The following is a 22723-nucleotide window of genomic DNA, read 5'->3' as shown; positions in this document are numbered from 1 at the left end:
TTAAGGGAAGTGTTACCAGAATTACAGTAGGGTTACCCTTAACTTGATAGAATTTCGTGTTGGCGCCACCTATTGGATCAAGCAATTTAAAGTCATTTAATTGTAATTTTTCAATTGTTTCAACCAAAATAATCAAAAATTTAGTGAAAAAAGTGAAATCTACGGGTCAGCATTATCTAAAAACATGATTTCCTCTGGAATTTATCAGCTCAATTTCCTAAAAACTTGAAAGTCTTTTTTTTCAATTTTACTCTCAAAATTTTTAGAGACACAAAAATCTTCTTCTTCACTCGATAATCTGAATAGCATGTTACTGACTTATTCTGCACTTTTAAACAATAACTTTTGTTAATTTGGGTAAAGTTGGCCCGTAGATTTCACTTTTTTCACTAAATTTTTGATTATTTTGGTTGAAACAATTGAAAAATTACAATTAAATGACTTTAAATTGCTTGATCCAATAGGTGGCGCCAACACGAAATTCTATCAAGTTAAGGGTAACCCTACTGTACCAGAATTTTTTTACAGACATGCTCACAACTAATATTTGGTTTGAGACTTCTGTCTACTTCATATTGTTTTTTTTCTGTTTCATTTTTGTGTTTGCTTTCTTCAATTATTAAATTGTGATTAGTTGTGATTTTGTGTTTTTACATCTACTTAACAAACGAGACAAATTAAAACGAAGCAAATTATAGCTAAAGACTCTTTATAAAACAAAACGAAATCAACTCAATTTGAGATATAGTGAACGCCCTTTTCCTTGCTTTATTTCTTTTCTCTTTCCTATCTTTATATTCACAGATTTTTACTGACATTGTCCATTACATGAGTGTACGTGAAATTTACAAATTTTTAAAGTCTCAAAAAAATTGAATGTTTTGGTTCATAGGTTGATTATTTGGTTTTACGTATGGAGATAGACAACATTTGCAAATTATTGCAGAATGTTAAAAATTTACCCTCCACTGGAAATGAGGAGCAATTGAAAAAAGACATTGAGGTGATCATCAATGTACTTCAATGCCCAGTTTTCGGTAATATTGTTGTTGTCAAAGAATCGTTGGATCGCCTCAAAAGTGAGATAACCAAACATCCTTCCATCCTTCCTCTTGATTTTGACATTGTTCCCGAGACTGGAAAATTAATCTTAAATGTCCCTAACGCTGGAGGTTATATCGACTCGAGTGGTCTAAGGTAAGGACTATCTGTGACTGTGTAACTGTGAGTACTTCAGTATTCTGAAGAATTCTTAATTACATTTGAATATTATTTTCTTTGTTTACAATATTGTTATGTTAATTTATAGTTTTGATTTATTCTTGTATTTGATTTATATTTTTTTTCATTTCACAGGGATAGTCAATTGCAGGAAAATGATCACATTTTAGGTTTAGATGGTAAAATATACGAGAATTGTCTCCCACAACTTGATTTATTACAAAAAAGTAATCACGGAATAAGTAATCTCGGATTTTCCCAAGAATCCTGTTTGAGCGACAAAATTGTTCCCAGAGATTACAATCTCAATACAAATGATACCATTGTGATTGATAAAGAAGACAGCGATAAAATAGGTCAAGATATGGTTTTAACAACAGAGTGGGCTCAAGTTGAATCTATTGATTTAATTAATGAAGACAGTGGCCTTGGATTCGGTATTATTGGTGGACGATCTACCGGTGTCGTTGTAAAGACTATTTTACCTGGTGGGTCGGCTGATCGTGATGGAAGGTTACAAATAGGTGATCATATACTACAAATAAATGATGTCAATTTGCGGGGTATGAGCTCTGAACAAGTTGCTCAAGTATTACGTATAGCTGGAAGTGATGTCCGATTAATAGTTGCACGTCCTATTGAACCATCTTCCGATTTTCATGTTTTACAAAGCAGTGGTCCAGCTGTACCTACACGAATACTTAACGACCCAGAAGCTGTTGAACGTCATTTAGCTTTATATCATCAGGTAATTTAATTTAATGTTCATAAATTTCGTTTCTTCATATTTCCAAGACCTATTCATTCATATTTGATCTGATTGTTTCTTTTAGCAAACTTCTGGTAGCATTGGTTCTATTAATTCAGTTCCTTCCATCTCAGCATTTAGCAACCCTTTTCCTCTGGTATCCTTTAACGACTCTGAATCAGGTCTTTTACCCACGATAGATGACTCTAAAACTAAGCTTAATTTAGAGGTGAGTGCAATTTTATGTTTGATTCAACCTTTATTTATATTGATTAGCAGTTCTGATTTTGGACTGTTTAATTATTTCAGCTCTTCAAAGCTTGAAAGATATTAAATATTCATGATGAGTATAGTAGAGTCAATCCCAATGTACTAATTTTATGATTGATTGACGATACACAATTGGTTCATTGATACTCTGTTATTAGTTTCACTTATCTACTTGTATATTCAAATATCACCATTTAATTATCTGCATCATTAGGTGATGATTCATCACCGATGAATGAATACATCTAAGATTCCGCCAATCAATCACTTCTAGATACAGATTATGTATTGTTGATAGTTTATGTGAACTTCTATGCTCCTTTGATGATTCATTTTTAATTTTCAAACTGCTCAACAATGTTAATTTATGAATAGATTATTGTTGCGTTTAATTTCACTTTTAATCTTATCTGCAGCTTTAAGTTTCTTCAGTTATTTCGTATTATATTGTAGATAACTTTAGTTTTTCTATCTACCTGAATAGCTTGCCTTCTTAAATAACCGATATCGACTTTCTATGTCTAATAAAGTAATTTCAATCACATTAATAGTCTATACTAGATTTCAAATGCTGAAATGCCAAATTTCTATTGCATTGCAGTATTTTAGTTTATGTTGCACTTTTTCTCTAACATCTAATAATCTTTTCTTAACCCGCTTATTCACTAGGATCACTCTGAATCTGGTCTATATAGAGCTGAAGGAAACAGTCACTCAATGGAAACCATCCCATTACCAGTTAAATCAAATTCAGAGCCATTTATTCAACAACAAACTCTCTTAAATCTTGAAAATAAGCTTAATTTGGATCTACCAGAGATGGAAACATTTGAGGTAGAGTTAGTTAAAGACCAACAAGGTTTAGGAATTACTATTGCTGGATATGTCTGTGAAAAAGGTATGTTTTAACTTATCTGTTATAACTTAATGTTTATGTGGTATTTTACCTTAATTGATTCAACATTATCTTTCTAACATTAACTGTTTTATTTTTTACAGAGGAAATCTCAGGTATTTTTGTTAAAAGCATTGCTAAAGGTAGTGCTGCATATTTGTGCCAAAAAATTTCAATTCATGATCAGATTATCGAGGTTGATGGTCGATCACTTTACGGTTATACTAATCATCAAGCAGTTGAAGTGCTAAGGAACACTGGCAAAATTGTTAAATTAAGACTAGCTCGATATCTACGAGGGACCAAATATGAGCAGCTCCAACAGGCTATTTCTGATGCCGATATGGAACCACCAATTCTTCCATTATCAAGAACTAATAAAACCACAATTCAAGTACAGAGTGGCAGTTATCAACAAGAGGACTTACATGATTCCACATTTTCATCATCAATTGTTAACAATAATCAAATTCCATTTGTTCCTCCCTTAAGTCTTGCCGTTGAAACAGCAGTTATAAATAAATGGTCAGCAGTATTAGGTCCTGAATATGAGATTGTGGTAAGTTATCTATTTATTATTGTAACACGCTCATTACGCATTTTAATTTGATAAAAATATAAATTAAATATATAAATACATTTTATAAATTTTCAGGTTGCTCAAATTAGAAAGTTCAAAGAAGGTGGAGGATTGGGTATTTCTTTAGAAGGTACGGTCGATCTTGAAGATGGCGAAGAAGTTAGACCTCATCATTATATTAGAGCCATTCTTCCCGATGGGCCAGTTGGTGTTAATGGTCTATTGAGAAGTGGCGATGAAATTTTAGAGGTTAATGGTAAAGAGTTGTTGCGGTTGAATCATGGTGATGTTGTGCCTCTATTGAAAGAACTGCCGATGAATGTGTGTATGGTTTGTGCTCGAGTGAAGGTGCCAAGTAATCTGCCATCACCTCAGCTAGACACTGTTGATCTGAGTGCCAATGATATACATTCCATCAAACATGTGAATCCTATGTTAGAGAATCACATGAGTACCACAACAATCTCAGGTGATCGACTAGTCAAAGCTAAATCAGATGGATCTCTTGCCATCGGCGTATCCAGCTCGGTCGATTTGGCTAAAATGAAATCTCGTTCCTTGGAGCCTTTAACAGGTCTTGCTATGTGGAGTAATGAAGTTCAAGTAATTGAACTAATCAAAAGTGATCGTGGTCTAGGCTTCAGTATTCTTGATTATCAGGTAGATTTTTATGTCCATTTTTTCATTATTCTTGTCATTTTATCTTTTATTTCGAGAAAAACTCACACCTTTTTTAATGCTGCCTATTTTTAACTCATTAGGATCCTCTGAATCCCCATGAAACTGTAATTGTCATCCGAAGTTTGGTTCCTGGAGGAGTGGCTCAGCAAGATGGTCGATTGATTCCTGGAGATAGGCTTTTGTTTGTAAATGATATCAGCCTTGAGAACTCTACTCTTGATGTTGCGGTGCAAGCGTTGAAAGGGGCTCCTCGAGGTGTTGTGCGGATTGGTGTTGCTAAGCCCCTTCCTCTTCCAGAAAGCTCAAACTCTTCCCAGGTGAGTGACACTAATCGTTATGTCACTCGATCAATTCCAACACCTTCTTGGGGAGAGAGGGGCTTAGATTCGTCCACCAGTAATCAGTATAGTGGTAACTGCAAACACTCCTCATACCATCAACTACCATCTTACACTTGAAAAAAATGACGAAAAGAAACAGGCATTAATCATTTAAATCTATCAGCATTTCTTGAAAGATAATCTAATTGAAATGTTTCTAATATTATTCTGAGAGTTGCTTTCTTTTTTCGGATAAAATTGTATAAAGGGTGTAACATTTTATTCGGTCTAAAAGGTTGAGATTTACCCAAATTTTCATTGGTATCTATCCAAATAATGGTAATCTCATCTAGTTTTTAAATTTTATCAGGTCAGCTGTCTTATATTTATCTCCACCTTTTTATACCAAGTAAAGTGTTACACCCTTTATATCTAATAGCATTAGTCAATAATTATGACAATATGAAGAGCTAATTCAAAATCATTTATAAAATTGCACGAAATTAAGTTCTGCATTTAGTTAAGTTAATTTTTGGTTGCTATTTCCATTAACAAATCAGGTCATAACGAGATATTAATCTTACAAAATCATATTGAACAAAACTTTAATCTCCATTTATATCAAGAATCAAGCATTTAACCCAGAATAACTCATGATCAAAACTGCAATCAAAAATTAACTCACTTTTCCGAATGTCAAAATAATTGAATCTGAGCTGCTTTCTCCCTCCAGTTTTGTTAACTTGCGTCAAGTTTACTTACGATAATCAATTTTGATTGACTAAAGTGTATGGATTTTTCATTTATCAGTTCGCACATTCGCTTCTTTATGCATTATTTTTTACAATGTTAAGTTGAGGTCAATGTTGATGTGCAATTTTTCTGCACCAATTTGTTTATTCTGTTAATTTTGCAATAGGAATCTCTCTCAATCCTTTCTCTCAACTAATGTTATTTTTATTTTCTCACATTTCCAATTTTTTCTCTTACACTTTCTCAATTTTCTGAGTATTAATTCCTGTCTATTTGCTATTGCCTTGCGTGTTTGCTGACGCATAAAAGCTTTTTTCTCACAGCCTTTACATATTTCAGCTTCTCTCTCTCTCTTCGTCTCACTCAATTTATCAATCTTGTTACTCTTTTCTTCTTATTAATCGATAATTTTAAGCCTAACAAAACAACTTACGAGTAAGACTATTACTAGCTGTACTTATAACTCGACTGCTCAACTCAACAATGATTTAGCTAACAATTTACCAACAGAAACAAATTGTGATGTTTTACATTAGAAAATACATTTCTTATTTCAAAGGGAAACAAAAGGCTTATTCAGTTATACATGAATCCATGATAATATAATACATGTATATTGATGATTATGATGAAAAAAGGGATTAATTTAAAACTGCAAATGCATCAAAATTAAGGCTACTTCGTCCAAATTTTATCATTATTATATCAGTTTACCTCTTTTTTATGTTTTTTTCATGGAATCTCTTTATTCTCTATTGATTTGCTGTGAAATCTCGAACAAAATGCAAAATATTGAAATAAATTGAAGCATTTATTGTTTACCTTATATAAATGTCCTTTTGATGAGTATCATTTTGGACGATATATCAATCTTTCCCCTCCTCTTGAAACAAAAATGACTGATCTCTTCAAGTAATCAAAATAAATTCAATTAACCCTAATTGAACTCAATCAACTTACTTACCGGGGTTTACTGGTGTTCGTCTCTGTCTCTCTCTCACTCTCTTCAACAAATCAACGTGAATTAATCGATAATTAATTTAATCTCGCGATCTTTTAACGTAATTGAAGTGTTAAACCTAATCATCGGTTTTAGGTTTGTAACTGAACAAGAAAAAAAACATAAAAATGATCAATTGTGTGTTCAAGGGAAACAAACGTAAATGCAATTTCCTGATGATTCTGATCATTTGATGACTATCTTAATGATCAACCATTTGTTTAATTATTTTTTTACAACCTTTTATTGTCCTAAAATCATTATTCAATAATCGGATTGAATCAACAAACTATTCAATTTTTTCACTATATTTCAGTCTAAAATAATGGAAGCTCTTGAGGCTAAACATTTTGATGTTAAATTACCAAGTAACGTAGACAAATCAATTAATTCCAGTGTAATATCTATTGAACCATTCCACGATGACGCAGATGATCATTTTAAGGTTTGTTCAATGAATATCATGATCAGAACTACCAATTGCATGTTGATCATTTTCAAATTTAGTAAGCAAAGCATGTACCTTTACTAATCACATTTCCTTATCCTTACAACTTACTATTAAAATATATTTATTTAATTGTGCTTTATGCATTATATTTTTTGTTAATAGTTTTTCACTTTTAATTATCATTTATTTATTATTATTTGTTAAATCAAAATGACTTACGGTTTTTATTTTTATTTTGCTTTATTAGGAGCTTTGCTATCAAGAACCCAAAGAACCAGCAATTTCATCAAGCATTGGATCCATTCCAGATCGTTTCGCTCACTCAGCTCCTCCAAACTCTCTACCCTTTTCACCCTTTGTTTCTGGCGATTCCCTCCTTATATCATCTGATTCAAGATCATCGACACCTTTAGACTTTGGTTTTAATTCACGAACTCCAAGTGAAAACATTGACCCAAGTCTTTCAGTTATATTACCATTACCTTCAGCCTTGGAAAGAACAATCAGAATCAGAAAAGGCAATGATCCGCTTGGTAAGAACTTTTTGATTGCCCAATGAACTTTATCATAATAATGGACAGCTTGAAGGATTGCATTCCAAGAAAACTGTCACAATCAGATGATGTCTGTTAACTTTATAATTGACCAATTTATCCAACTGTAAACACCATTCAACGTCACAAATAGTTGATAAACGATGCAAAACTCTTTAAGGCAAAAGGCAAAAGATGTCCAACAATTGTCCATTTAACCAGAAAATTGTCCATTTAACTTTACCTTTTTTATTTTTCATTTTACAGGCCTTACATTAGAGTTAGCTGATCGAGGTATCAATGGTCTTGTTGTCAAAGCTTTAGCTCATCATGGAGCCATTTACAAAGATGGACGAGTTCAATTGGGTGATTATTTAGTTGCCATTAATAATGAAAGTTTACGAAATGTCACAAATTCACAAGCTCGAGCAGTACTTCGTCGAGCTCAGTTATTAAGCACAGATATAAGGTAACTTATTGAACAATTTTGTACACTTGTTCACAAAAGGATTGAAAACTAAATAATTAATTTATTTCTTTCTTCCCAGTCTCAAATATGTTCCTGCTGAAGATGTTTCTGTTCACAAACAATCAGCCTTACTAGCTTTACAGCACAATCAAATGCCAAATAAAGGACGAGAATCGCCATTACTTGCTTTAATACGTCGTACACCGTCACCCAGGTACATCTAAATAATTGAATTATTGTTCAACCTCACCAGCTCAAGTTACATGGCAATTGAAATGCGGACAAATTACTTTAATCTAATTTGGATCCCCTGTTATTTCATTGTTATCATCATCCATTGCACCTTCACCAATCAATCCACAAATTCACTTATAACCTTATTATTAACTGTTCTTGATAGGATTCTTATTGCTTCATTTTTTTCTCTGTCTCTCAATTTTACTGATCATTGCGTTCTTTCCTTTCTCACACTTCCCACATTCTTGATCCTTTTTCAATAAGATTTATTGAGAATATTCATCTTTTCATTTTCCTCATTGAATCCATAAAACTTCATCAGCCTGTTCTTTATTTTACCTTTGCTATCTTCCTTTCTCTCTCTCTCTATCTCTTCACTTGTCATCCTTTAACCAAAATATTTTACCATCATTTTTCATTTGCTTCCCCATTATGTTAACCAAACTTGTCATTAAGGACCTTTCACATAATTTCACCTGAAAATAACGTTATTAACAATTACATCAACCCAATCTAACTCTTAATTAACAATTAACAATACTCTTTTTCTTTTTTCCTATTCCATTCCAATCACAATTTGCTAACCAACAGGAGATATCCTAAATATTATCGGTAGGCTCCGATTTATTAGGAATACTATTTTTGTCTTTATTTTTTAAACCTTTTTTATGTTCATTATTTTATCTTTCTTCATCATTTTACATTCATTTTAATTAATTGTCTTCTTATTATTGTGTTTCAAGTTCACCCTATTTTGGATCAAGAAGAAGTGAAAGTGACTCCGAGGAAAATCTTATTTCATCGGATACTTTAGTTCAATCATCGTGTCCACAATTAAATACCAAACAATCCTGTTGTTCACTTGACAAAAGTAAATCTGATTCACCGGACGTTCATTCATCATCACCTGAGATCTCAATTAAACATCAAGGTCCATCAACAATGACGGAAATTGACTCATTACCTTCATCTTCCAATAAGATTGAAACAATTGATTGGCTCAATAACAGTACCATATCGAGAAGTGCTTCCTCCGAAATAACCAAAGCACAAGGTTGTTATCTTGGTTCAAAATGAATTAATCATCCTGTAATATTGTCTAACTGTACTAATCAACAATTAATCATCCAAAACATTATATATAATTATCTAAACCCGAAAAAGTTTGCAAAAATGTTCAAGAGTTTCGTTTACTGGTTAGCGGCAAAATATCTATATATTCATCTAAATTGCCAACTCCTGACCCTTTTATTCAGCCCTGAATATTGATCTACAGATTTTAGTTGAAACCATTTTAACGCTTCTTTTCCATTTCTTTCACGCTTATATCATTTTTGCATATCTTTTCAATTTTCAACAGAATAATTTACTAACCTTTCAATTTAATTTTTGTCTTCCTTCTAAATTATAAGGCTTGTTTTAAATAATTGATTATTTCAACTTTCATCCATTTCTCTTCCTTTAATTTGTGACTAATGAAAACTTAAACTAATGTAAATTTCTCCCTGAATGTTTCCATCTATTGAAAGAGTTAACTCACGAAGGTTATCAACTGAATTTGAAGTGTATCAACAAGGAATCTGATTATCTTCAATTGAAATTTATGGCAAAATTTAAATGGCTCTACATTCAGTAAACATTTTTAAATTGCTGTTGATATATCTTTAGCTGTTAACTCTTTTAATTTAAAGAAATTTTCTGTCGACTCACAATTTTTCATGCCAATATTTTTTTTCTACGTTTAATTTTGTTTCATTTCAGAACCACAAGTGCCTACCAATGAGCTTACACTAGGTTATCTAGGATTAGCAACTCGAAGCCATTCAGCAATTAATTTATCAAATAGCAATACTTCCAGTTCAAGTGTGACCACCGTTAGTGGCTCATCAACATTGGCTCGTCAGTGGGGCTCACCTCGAACTATTGAATTAACCCGTGAACCTGATCAAGGTTTAGGCATCTCCATTGTTGGTGGTAAAGTTGACCTTTTCAACTTATCACCAGGCCATTCAATTGGTGGTATTTTTGTGAAAAACATTCTTCCTGGAAGCCCGGCTGCCAAAAGTGGTCTTCTTAAGCGAGGTGATCGTATACTTGAAGTAGATGGTAGAGACTTGCGTGAAGCAACCCATGATGCTGCCGTTGAAGTGATTAGAAGTGCTCAAAATCCAATCAAATTTGTTGTACAATCTTTACTTCCAGTGCCCCGTGAAATGATGGATGATGTTGAACTGTCTTCATCCCAAAAAGCACCCGAAGCTGTGGATACATCTTCCAATGCTACCCTTGCTGCAATAACTTCGGTAACCGATGAAGATTGTCTCAGTGAACGGGATAATACACGATCTGAAGAGCTCACCTCTTTACCCAAAAGTACCTCTGAATCATTGAGGCCCTTTGAAGGTTGGATTCCTCCAAGGACACCTTCACCAGTAGTCATTCAACCTGGATTGGATGATGAAGCGCTTCAAGAAAATCAAGCTCAACTTGAAGCTGCTCGAACATCTCAATTTAAAAGTGACGAACCCGATGAACCATCGGAAGAAATTATTGTTAAAAAATTGACCAAAACTAAAACAGTTTCTCTTGCCTCTGAAACAACTGAAGACTCAGATTCTGAAGAAGAGGAAATCAATGTTAGAGATACCAAAGGAAAGGTTTTCTCGGCTAAAGGAGTTGAGGTAAAAATCAATTGACTTCAAGTTGACTATTTAATACAATAAAATTAAATTGAAATCTTTCTTTGTTAACCAGATTGACCGGACGAGTGCTGGTAACATTAAACTTGCTCCAGGTGAAGTTGACGAAGAAGAGGATGAATTTGGTTATACATTAAGTAAGTCACTGATTTATTTTGATTCATTCACATTGACCAAATAATCCGGATTGATATAAATTGCTATTGAAAGTTATCTCTTATTATTATTTGCTTTCAAATCACAATTTGATATTATTGATGATCAACTCTTACTTAGTAATTTTTACCATTATTCATCAATTTGTGCAATCAATCCCTATTTTGATTATAACTTTGACATTTATACAAATCGATAAATTGTATATTCATTAACTTGATTTAAAAAATCAATCTCCATGCAAATTGGATTCATCTTGAATAAGTTTAGATTGTTGACTGAATACATTTGAATTTTATTTCTGGTTTACATCATACACTTTCAGGTAACCAATCAAATGAGAACCCAAAAATTTTACTCCAATTTAATAGATACATTGAAATGTTTCAAAATGATTTAATCTGGGTTAATCTTTTGTTTATTAATCCAAATGAGGATTAGTAAACAAAAAAACTTATTTGGGTTAACCAAAGATTTACCCATTTCAATCTAGCTTTTCATTGAGTGTTTTTTGCAACAATCAAACCAACAAAAGTAAAGCTTTACAGAAAAAGCGATTTCACTATTTTTTCCTCTTTTTTCACATTTATTCATATATCGATCAATTTATACAGAAAAAAAACATCAGCAGATTCAGGTTAATAAAAAATAGCATTTGTTTTGTTTCTATTCTCATTGAGAAACTGAACTGAAAACTAAACTGAAAATAAACTGAATTGATTTCAATTATATTGTTTTTCAGTTTATCTCCCAACCCTATTTTTTTCATTTACTTGCTCTTTTATTGATTATCAATGTTAAAAGGCTCTAATATTTCAACTAGAAAAATCTAATTACATGAAAGACTTACTGACACATCGTCTTGTCTATTACTTTTAATCAATTGATTGTCTCCTTTCAAGCCATTATTATTTCCTGAGCATGTTCCCGGCATCCGAATACACTTCACCATTTCACAGTTTATCAATCCTAATTCATCTCTTTTTGTAAACTTGACTGATCAACAAAACAATTGATGAAACCAGAAATATCATTCCATTCCCATTGATTATGTGATCAGATAAATCAGCTAGAATCATCATATCAATGGATATTTGTTATTTCAACCATTAAACACATTTTACGGTTACTAATTTTATTATTTTTTAAACCAATTCGAGGCAAAATAAATCTCTAAAATATTAAACACAAGTATCAATCACAGTTAACATTCACTATTTAGATTATTGTAATGATTTTGATAGCAATCTATTTTAATATAGCAAAGGTTTAACTTGACTTCCAGTTAACAACGCAATGATTTGTGCTCTTTTAACAATTGTATATTGATTAACTATTACTAGACTAAATCTGACTTGAACGTTATTTTTGTGTTGATTGTAATGATTTAGCTTGTCTTTTATTTTAATATAAATTCATGAATATGTAATTTAATCAAAGAATCTTGATATCGATTGAAATTGTTGATTGTATTTACGTTACAAAAGGAAAGTCAAAATAGATTACCCAGATTTGTGTGAACAATTGAATCTTCATGTTAACTCAGCAGTTGCAGGCAAAAAATAAACATTTCAATTTGAACCAAAAAAAAACAAGTCAACTTAATGACGATTTGCCTATCAAGTTACTTGTCTAATTGTCTAATGGTTGTTAATTATTCATCAAATTACTGATTTCATAATAAATTTTACCTTTCATTTTATCCAATTTACCACACTTTGACCAGTAATTAAACAATTGTATTACTTTGAATTGAACATTTGGTTATCCAAATGATTGTGTTTACTGTTCAATGAGACTTTGACATTGACATTGATTTAGTTATCATAAGAATCATTAAGAATTTCTTGGAATTAATTCCAAGAAAACATTATCATGTAAACAGTGCCAAATAATAGTGAAATTGTTGTTACTTTTTAACTTTCATTATTATTTTTGATTTGCTTTTCAGACTAAATAAACAACTGTAACTTAATTTGATTCCCATTCAATCAAGAGTTAATTAATTTCTCACATGATAAAATTGTGATCAAATCATTGAAATTGATAACATTGAAGTGGCATTGAAAAGATTGAAAATTTCATCATAAATACTCATCAGTAAACAATTGACTGTGAAACAATTTGCGTGATTTACCGCACAAATTGCTGTCTGAATCAATCAAACTGATGATGAAATTGATGATAAAATTGATGAATAAAAACACATTGTTGCTTATAAACATGATCAAATCAATAATAACATACTTAATTGTAAGTATATATCCGGCCGTGATGAAGAGACTTGAAAATCAAGGGTAATCACTGTCATAAACATATTTGTAATAATTTCAAGAATAATGATCTTATTATGTATCATGGTTGCAGTTTATTTCCCATTCATATTAAAGATAAATCATCTTAATCATCAACTCCTAACAAATTAACTATCTAATTAGCTATCAATCAGAAAAGGAAAAATAAAAAATGTTAATCATGTTTTAATGTCACCATTTTATTGCCTTAACATTTCGCTCTTTGATTATGTAAAAGATTCTTTTTGTTCAAGTTAATGAATCAAGAATCGATAAATGCATGGTGAATTCATTATTCTCATATCTTCCTGTAACCTTAAATTTTCAGTCTTCCGTTTCTTACCCTCAACGATTGCTTTCTTAAAATGCATATCAGTTCCATATCATCCTGTGATTGATTAAGATAATCGACTATTAATTTTATCCTTAGACCGTTATTAACCAACATTTAACTTAATTAATTAGTCATAATTACTTTTGATTAGCTTGATATGAATTGATCTCTTTTGGTTTTAGTTGAACATTTTATTCAATCTGTTTTTCATTTTAGAGGAAAGCCTTTGAAGCATTCATTTCAAGTGTAATTTCTGGTTATTGTTAAAGTGATTCTGGTTTAACAGTAACCAAAGTAATCAAAGGTTGAATCAATTGTTTAAATTGACAGTTTATTTAAGTTTGAAACAATCAAATAAATAACATTTCTATCAAGTTAGGCATTTGATGAGCATTTTAAAAATACTCATCACTTTTTGTTTTATTGGGTTAAAATTGACTTCAACTGTCAATTTCATTGTTTTTACTTTGCTTTGAAAACAAAAGGTTTCACCATAAATGCATGATAGTTTGAAGGGAACAAAGAATAATTTACAATTTTCTAATGCTCAGAATTTGTGTAAAATTTTGGGTTAACTTTTGTTTTTCTTGTTGTTTCATCATGGTGATGATGATGATGCTGAACAACATGCGCCTTACCATTTGAACCACTTTTCAAATTGACGCAACTCTGTTTCACTTTCTTCATTTTATCATGATTCCTCTCTCACTATCAACACAATTTTTCATTCATCTAATTAACCAACAGTGTGTATACACATTTGCATGAGTCTTTGCTTTTTCCCCTTCATTAACCATGTTGAACTGTTGATTAATTGTGTTTTGATTAATGGATATTATCACTTGTGTATTGTCTATCAGACAACATAATGTCAAATAGTTGAGTTACTAGTCATTGTGCTCATCTTTTAGTAAAATGTGATCAACAAGAAGACAACAAAATCAGCAAAAATAAAAGATGTATCTTCACAAGATTGATCTTTTATGTAAAACTGTGATTACAAATTGAATGCAAATTGAAAGTTAACAATGAAACTTACGGATAACCTTTAATGAAATGCCAGTTCAAGTGAACAAAATGAGTGAACAAATTTCCAATCCCATCAATTTTGATGATCTTACACTATTTGGTAAATATAATCAATTGAAATACCAAATCCTCATGTCTGTCATATCAGTAATCAATGGATAATTTAAAGCTAAATTTAACCCAATAACAGTTAAATCTGTGTAAAAAACCCAATGTTGACAAAGCTGTTAATAGTAGCCAGAGTTACCTTTTTTATTGGTGAATAAAAAGCTTTGTATCAGAAGCATACCTTACCTTTATCATCATCATCATCATATTCATATTCATATCATCTACTACTTCATCACTTTTATACTTTTTACCTTTTTATCCCTGAAAGCTTGTTATTATATTTGTCATCCTTTTCTTTATTATTATTGAGAAGATCCTCTTCTCTGATCATCTTGAAGAGCAAGTTTCATGCAGCAAGATTACGATTATCATGATATCTATTCAGTGGGAGTAAATGGTTTTAACACTTTTCAACCAACAATCAATGTCCAACCAGAAGCTGATGATTCTTGATTCAATTCAACTTCTTATTCTCCTCTCAATTCATTTCTTGCCTACTACTTGAATCTACTAACGCTTCTCACCATTCAAGTGATACACCACCCATTATCGATCCAACCCAATTACCTCTTCCTCTCACTTTCTCCTTTCTCCTTTCCCTTTCATCTTCTTTCTTATCTTCACTTTTAACTCTTTCTTTCTCTCTCTATTCTCCTATCTGTCTATTGAGTCTTTCCCTTCATCTTTTGTATTCTGTTTGTTCATCTTCATCTCATACCTATTTTATTTTCTCGTTGATCAAATTGAAACAGAAATGCCCAACAACAATCCGGATTATTTGGGTAATGCAGACATCATTCTGGCCCAAGTTTATTATTAGCTTTACTCTTTTCATTCATACCAATATTAGCCTTGTAACTATGATCATTGTGATTGTTAACACCAATCATTTAGATTGACAATCGCGGCCAGTTTCGTTTTTTACTTCATCTCAAACAGAAATCCAGAAATTCTTTTCTTTTTTTCTCCTAAACAATCTTCTAATTTGTTCTTTTCTTTTTTTATTTCTCCTTCAATCTTGTTTATTCATTATCCTGGTGATCTTCATCATTACCTTCATCAACATTGCTACCATCATGAAACTTTTACGGATTTCCTCTTTTGTTTTATGCTCTTGATTTATCGTTGTTTATCTTCTGACAAATAAAAAACAAAATGTGCATTACAATGACAGAGAAGGCAAATAAACGTTATGGGCAACTTGGTGGTGAAATATTAATTGTTGATTTAGTTAAAAGAGCAACTGGATTAGGAATAAGCCTTGCAGGTAACCGTGATCGTAACAAGATGAGTGTTTTCATCGTTGGATTACATCCAAAAGGAGCTGCAGCTAAAGATGGACGAATCAAGGTTGCTGATGAAATATTAGAGGTAAAACTTGAACTCAAGTTGACTTTAAAATAGAGTATCAAATTATTCATTCAACGATTGTTTTCTTAATTTCTTTTAATCTCAGGTAAACGGTGTTGTACTCCATGGAAGATGTCATCTCAATGCTTCAGCCGCAATTAAAAGTTTGCCTGGACCAGTTTTCAAGATGGTCCTCTTAAGGTACTCAATAAAAGTGTTTCCAAAAATATTGAAAGATCAAAGCAAAAGGATAAAAATTGGAGACAACAAAATAATTTGTTCATTTGTCTGTTTCATGAATAGTCAGTGAAATCTGTGAACCATGTTGAAAGTTGATGACCATTGAGATTGTCAGGCTAACATTTGTTTTGATGAATGATATTTATTTTTCTTTCCATCCAGAATGTTGATCAGCTTTTCAGATATTATTTTATCACTAGAGTCCTTGAATGATAGAAACAACCCAATTGAATTGGATAAAAAAAAAGTCAATCCAAAGACTGTAAAGGAAAAATAATTTACTTTTCGTTCTTTACTGTGATTTATTTTTCTCCATTTTATCTCATGTTCAGTTTGATTGATTGATTTTCTACTGTTTCAACATCATTAATCCTTTATCTTGTTTTATGGTGATTTTAGACGAGAAGGTGCCTTAGACGAAATGGCTGTTAAAGAAGTGATCCAATTTCCCGTCCATTTAGAGGAAGAGGCGCTTCAGGAGAAGTACAATAAATTCCACGGAGTCAGAACTGTAACTGTACGAAAGGTAACTTGTTGAACTGAATCTTGTTTATTGGTTAGTTATTGATTGTTTTATTAATAACCTTTTTTTGCTCTTCATTTCCAGGGAGCTTCTGGTCTGGGAATTATGATTATTGAAGGGAAACACACTGAACTTGGTAGAGGAGTTTTCATTTCTGATATTCAGGAATCAAGTCCAGCTGAACAAGCAGGATTAGCTGTTGGTGATATGATCCTCTGTGTAAATCAAACTGATCTGGTTGGAGCAGATTATGATACTGTTAGTATCATTTGATTGACTTTTATCGACTAATTTATTGATCAACTTTGGTTAATTTTTCTTCTCTTCTTTTTTTCTTGATTGATTGCAGGCTGCGTCAACCCTTAAAAACGCTGAAGGACTTTTATCGATTATTGTTGCCAAACCACACCGAGTTTCAAATCGACCTGATCAAGTATTAGCTCAACCAGGCGAAGAAATAGCTCAAAGTGATCCAAAGAAAGATCAAAGTAAGTTGAATATGATTATCGATTAAGTCAGATTATTTTTACTCTCTCAGGTTAAACATGAACAAGATTAAATCAGTTCAATATTGTTACTCTTAATCAATACAAAAACAAACTATTGACAATTTGTTACCAGTTTTTGTTTTGTTTATTGTTTTTTTCAAATCATTCAAACAAGAGAACAAAAAAGTAATTTCTAGATTTATATTAATCATTTAGATCGCTTGAACCTTGATTAGCGAGAGATGCTCTAGTTATTTTAATTGACTAATGCCCATTTAACTCTTGCTATCAATTGTTTCAACTTGAATTGTGATTTAAATCACATTAAGGCTGCTTTCCTAATTGTTATTAAATTAGTTTCAATGCCACTCCATTTTGCCAATCCCTTCAACTTATAGTTTATAGCTGTGCTTTTTGTACACTTGAAGTTATATTAATAATAAATTAACAGTAGATTTGCTTGCAATTTTCATGTCTTGCTATCAATGATAATTTAAAACTAGCTTTAATTGTCTCAATCGCAATTATCCTTAACAACACACATTTATCTTAATTTTAACTTTTAGATGTTTCAATTCCTTCCAATGCACATTTAACTCTAGATTACAATTTACATGAAACTCAATCACAATGAGAAGCACATTAACATTGCTCAAGCTTTTATTATAATTTCCTTTGTTATTTTTGTACTCTTTTTATTTCAAATATTTGTTATAACAAGTCACCTTGTCAATGTTAAGATCTTTGCTTAGCAATCAATCAAATTTGTCCTCATTGTTAAATTACTTACATTATTTACCGTTACCTTTTTGTTCTCTCTTCAACTTATTGAACAAAACAATTCAAACATCGAGATGATTATCATTATTATAGATTATAATCAGAGCGATTTGATCCACAAGTAGTTACTGTTAAGCTTTATATTCCGATCACCTTGTTAGACCAACAATTAATTCATAAAGCACTTTACTCGCTTATCAAAAGTTAACACCTTAATGCTAAAATTATATTCTTCCAGTCAGTTCACATTGAAAAAGGCTGAAGTATCGGTGAAACAAGTTTCAGTTCAAAATATAACTGTAAGCTTGTAAGTTACAGTTTGAAACTGTTCCCTGCAGTAATGGAGTAAATCATTGTTGCCAATAATGATTGGTTTTTAGTCTCATCAGCTGAGCATTAGAGTCTAACATTAGATTATTTCATCTGACTTTGCCTTTTCATAGTAAACTGTCTGTAACACTTATTCACAATATTAACCTTTATAAATATTAATGATAATCACACTTATAAAAACATTTAAGGCAACAAATTTAAGTCCATAATTCATGGTCTTTGATTATTCTAATCAACCAAACAATAATGAAAACAGAGGTATAGATTGATGCACAGTTTACCATAGGTTGAGATTATAAGCTGTTTTTCCTGCTGTTAATTGAATGGAGATGATATTCATGAAAGCACAAGATTAAAGAGTTTCATTTTCTAATTAAATTTCATTAGTTTTACTCATTTAAATATGATAATAAAGATGAAAACCTTTAAAGAATTGATTAACTAGATGAAATGTTATGAAAAAAATGATATTCTCACCTTGTTGAAATGTTAGCGGTGAATAGATAATCCTAATTTTATTTTGCATTAATAGATGGCGACCATTTTGAATAAATTTGTTGCCTCATGTGTTTAGCTTTTATTTTAACGTTAAATGTGATCAATCTTAAAATGATTATAATTTAATAATGCTTCAAATTAAATGAACTTAATTCTTCCTGACCTGTGTGCTTAAGACAAACAAAACCTTTATTTTCTCACCTTTCTTCTTTAGAACCTCTATCTTTCCCTGTATCTCTTCTTCTCTTCTTTATCTTTCTTTTCTTCTTCTAACTTGCATAACACACATATTAACATTGAACCAATACCACAAATGATAATTTGATTAATTTACCAAATTTAACCATGCCTATGGCACCGGTCGGAAGATAATCCTCGTTTTGTTTAATCATTAAATGCATGCCTCGAGTCTTTCATCGCAGCCTTAACAAAGTGAGTATCAATCTTCAACCAAACTAACAGATATAAATAACAAAAACAGTTATTAATTAGACCTAATTCACTAGAGTTAGTAACAAATAGACATTGAGACATTTCTAGACGTTTCCAGTATTCAGATTGACTTGAAATGAATTTGTGATAACAATTTGTTGGTTGATAGAATAATTTCCTTGTACTGTTTAACCTTTATTGTTACAATGTGCATCTCATTCAAGATAGACTTTATTAACCCATTAAGAGTTTGGCAATTTGGAGTTTTTTTCTTCTAATTACTTGTGGTCAGGTCAATTGTTTTTTACCGTCGATTTAATCTTCGCGATTTTTATAATTGAAACAGGAGTTTAATTTATGGTTACATGTTTGCAGATTTAGTTTCTATCTCTTTTTTCAATACATTCATAAGGTTTATATTTATGAATCTGTACATGCTATATATTATTCAACAGTTAGTTGATTATTTTCCTGTGATAAATGATCACACACTCACAATTAACTCATCACCTTCACGTTCACTTTCAAATACACACTTATTGTTTATTTTTTGCTAAAAATGTTCAACAATAACAATTTTTTCTTAAATCACATTTTTTGCATGTAAATTTTGTTGAAAAAATTGATTATTATTTATTTTATGTTTTCTTAATTTATTTGTTTATTTGTATTTTTTTCATTTCACATCACAGGTTTTCCTCCCTTACCACCGCCTAAGCCCAATCACTTGAAGCACAAACAAAGCTCTATGCACGATAGTTACCAACACTCAGTTAACCCTGTAAACAATAATAATAACACTCTACTCACAAGTCACTCCAATGGTACCTCTAATAATAATGATAATAACAAGCAGAGCATTAATTTAAACAATTACAATACTAGCCAGAAATCAGGCCATCATAAAAAAAACTCAGTTTTGAGTAATCCCGTTTCGGGCTCTGGTAATAATAACGGACAAGTTGTTCCTTTGGGCAGTTCAACAATCGATTTTAAATCCAACAAAATGTACAACAAAAATTTGGACCTCTCCTCTTCCTCCTCCACCTCCACCCATTGTCATCCCACTCATTCTTTTTTCCATCACGGAAAAGACTTGGCCTCTCCAATCGCCGATGAGGAAATTACCATGGTTGATCCAAAAACCTGTGAAATTATCCCAGGTCGAGAAACTATCGTGGAAATAGCAAAAAAGAAAATGGGCCTTGGCTTGAGTATCGTCGGAGGTTCTGATACTCCACTGGTTAGTGTCATCAATAATCCTTCAACTCTTCATTTTCACCATCTTTCGTTTAATTTAAGATCTTGATTTCTCATATTTTTGAATTTTCTACTCTTTTTCAGGGCGCTGTTATCATTCATGAAGTTTATCCTGATGGGGCAGCGGCTTTTGATGGTAGATTAAAACCAGGAGATGTAATACTTCAAGTAAACGATGAGAACCTTCGAAATGCTCCTCATGAACAAGCCATCGCATCACTGCGACAAACTCCTTCCATAATACGTATGGTTGTCTATCGAGAAGAGTCTCACTCTTCCGACACTGATCTCTATGAAATAATGAACATTGAATTGTTCAAAAAACCTGGCAAAGGACTTGGTTTAAGTATTGTTGGACGTAAAAATGGTCCTGGTGTTTATGTTTCCGAAGTTGTAAAAGGTGGAGTTGCTGAAGCGGACGGTAGATTGCTTCAGGGAGACCATATACTTCAAGTTAATGAAAATGATCTCAGGAATGCAACTCATGAACATGCAGCTGCAATTCTTAAGGTTCGCATTTTGCTTACAAGTTAATCTTTCATTCAATTTCTCACCTTTTTTTCAACTTATCTTTTTACAGACAACTATGGGTAAAATTGTTATGAAAATCGGAAGATTGAAAACAGGAATCCGTTTAAGTCATAGCGGAGAAAATGCTAGTTCTGTTAATAAATCTGATGAAAGTTCTGAATCAGAGTAAGTATTGCAAAACATAATTCAACCATTTTCCATAATTGCTATTACTCTTTTAAATCTTTATTAATCTTTACGTGTTGATTCAATTTTTACTCTCATGCTGCCAAATAAAAACAGTAAACATTGAAAAGGTAACTTAAAGCCGTTTTTACCATCAATTCCGCTATTGAGGCGATCCCAGTAAAACGCACCAATTGTAATTTAGTCATTCACTTAGTTATTAAATCAATCCTCAATAAACTGTACTCACATTTCAACTAATATTAAAGCCTAACTAATGATCGCATTAGTGAATCCGCAATGAGTTTATATAAAATATTAGATTAAATAATTTAGTGTAGAGTTTTGTATTCAGTATTTTATGACTGTAAATGATTTATTTATTAATATTTATCTTCTTTTATTTCAGTCCTATTCGTAAAGTTATAATGCTGAGGAAAGGTAATGAAGGCTTAGGACTCAGTATTGTCGGTGGTAAAGGAAGCCCTCATGGAGACTTTCCCATTTATGTGAAAACTATTTTTGATAAAGGAGCTGCCGCTGAAGATGGACGATTAAACCAAGGAGACCAGATTGTTGCTGTTAACGATAAAAGTTTAGAAGATGTTACTCATGAGGAAGCCGTTGAATTACTTAAAAATGTTTCAGGAAATGTTGAGCTTACTATTGTGAGCAACTGAAAGTTTTTATCTTTAATTGTTTTGAAACAAACAAAAGACGACATTTTTGCACCATTTTTGTTTTTAAAAGTTATCTCGTGAAGAGGACAAAGAAAAAAGATGGTGTGGGATAAATCAATTTGCAATCCAAGTAAATTAAGATTATTGAATCAATCGGTGCCATAATTAAATCATGATCATCAATTTTTTGCGTTGTCTCCTTCATCTCTGTACAAAACTAAATCAATCTTATTGATTCTTTCCTTTAAAGATGCAACCCAATCCAATACAATTTATGCATTTATCTGTTGGAAAAAAGACAACATGAAACAAATAAATATTAATAAAGGTTATAAAAATTTTACTGTGATTTGTCTTAATTTTGTGATGGAATGAAGTATTTCGAAGCAAGTGGACTAAAAACAAGCATATAACTAAATTAATAACTTAGTAACTTAATTTTAAAATATACATACATCATGTTTTATGTGTGATCAGTTATTTATATTTTAAGCTAACCAAATTAATTTGTAAAAATTGAAATTAATCTGGATTTAACTAAAGCTAGCTAGCAACTGAGAACAACAAGGAGCAAATGAAAGAATTGTCAATGACAAATGTTCTGTTTTGATAAAAAATATACAATCTAACAATGATTTTTCTGTTAAATCTTAATTAATTCT

At 31.5% G+C, this 22723-nt stretch overlaps 2 protein-coding genes across 11 annotated transcripts in view; one reads left to right on the top strand and one right to left on the bottom strand.

The window, feature by feature from the left end:
- The first annotated feature begins 546 nt into the window (after positions 1 to 546).
- Positions 547 to 22404, top strand: LOC107368504 (multiple PDZ domain protein). Of its 10 annotated transcripts, none has more exons than XR_016200002.1 (24): positions 583 to 1197; positions 1357 to 1969; positions 2055 to 2198; positions 2909 to 3137; positions 3239 to 3693; positions 3790 to 4374; positions 4476 to 4712; positions 6785 to 6913; positions 7167 to 7452; positions 7720 to 7921; positions 8001 to 8135; positions 8750 to 8770; positions 8902 to 9212; positions 9920 to 10839; positions 10913 to 10994; positions 15956 to 16152; positions 16238 to 16332; positions 16771 to 16897; positions 16979 to 17152; positions 17244 to 19425; positions 20118 to 20668; positions 20770 to 21195; positions 21266 to 21381; positions 21791 to 22404. XR_016200002.1 is itself a non-coding variant. In XM_015936331.3 (24 exons), exons 1-24 carry the CDS (start codon positions 914 to 916, stop codon positions 22059 to 22061), a joined length of 6729 nt encoding a protein of 2242 aa, XP_015791817.1. In that variant the 5' UTR covers positions 583 to 913; the 3' UTR covers positions 22062 to 22404. The 10 variants fall into 10 exon arrangements, 9 of the variants coding, with proteins under 9 accessions (XP_089125601.1, XP_089125606.1, XP_015791817.1 ...); XM_015936331.3 differs by having other exon boundaries at positions 17244 to 17382; XM_089269482.1 differs by lacking the exon at positions 21791 to 22404 and adding an exon at positions 21499 to 21735 and having other exon boundaries at positions 17244 to 17382.
- LOC107368505 (uncharacterized) overlaps positions 21739 to 22723 on the bottom strand; it is a 14529-nt gene continuing 13544 nt past the window's right edge. The window contains exon 3 of the mRNA XM_015936336.3: positions 21739 to 22345. The gene's annotated coding sequence lies outside the window, so the exon portion shown is untranslated. The remainder of the gene's footprint in view (positions 22346 to 22723) is intronic.

This window comes from Tetranychus urticae, chromosome 1 (assembly GCF_039701765.1).
Source record: "Tetranychus urticae isolate SD_2017Ah chromosome 1, NJAU_TeUrti_SD_1.0, whole genome shotgun sequence".
Lineage (NCBI taxonomy): Eukaryota > Metazoa > Arthropoda > Arachnida > Trombidiformes > Tetranychidae > Tetranychus > Tetranychus urticae.
The sequence above is the reverse complement of the archived record's forward strand: the minus strand, read 5'-3'. Positions and strand labels throughout refer to the sequence as shown.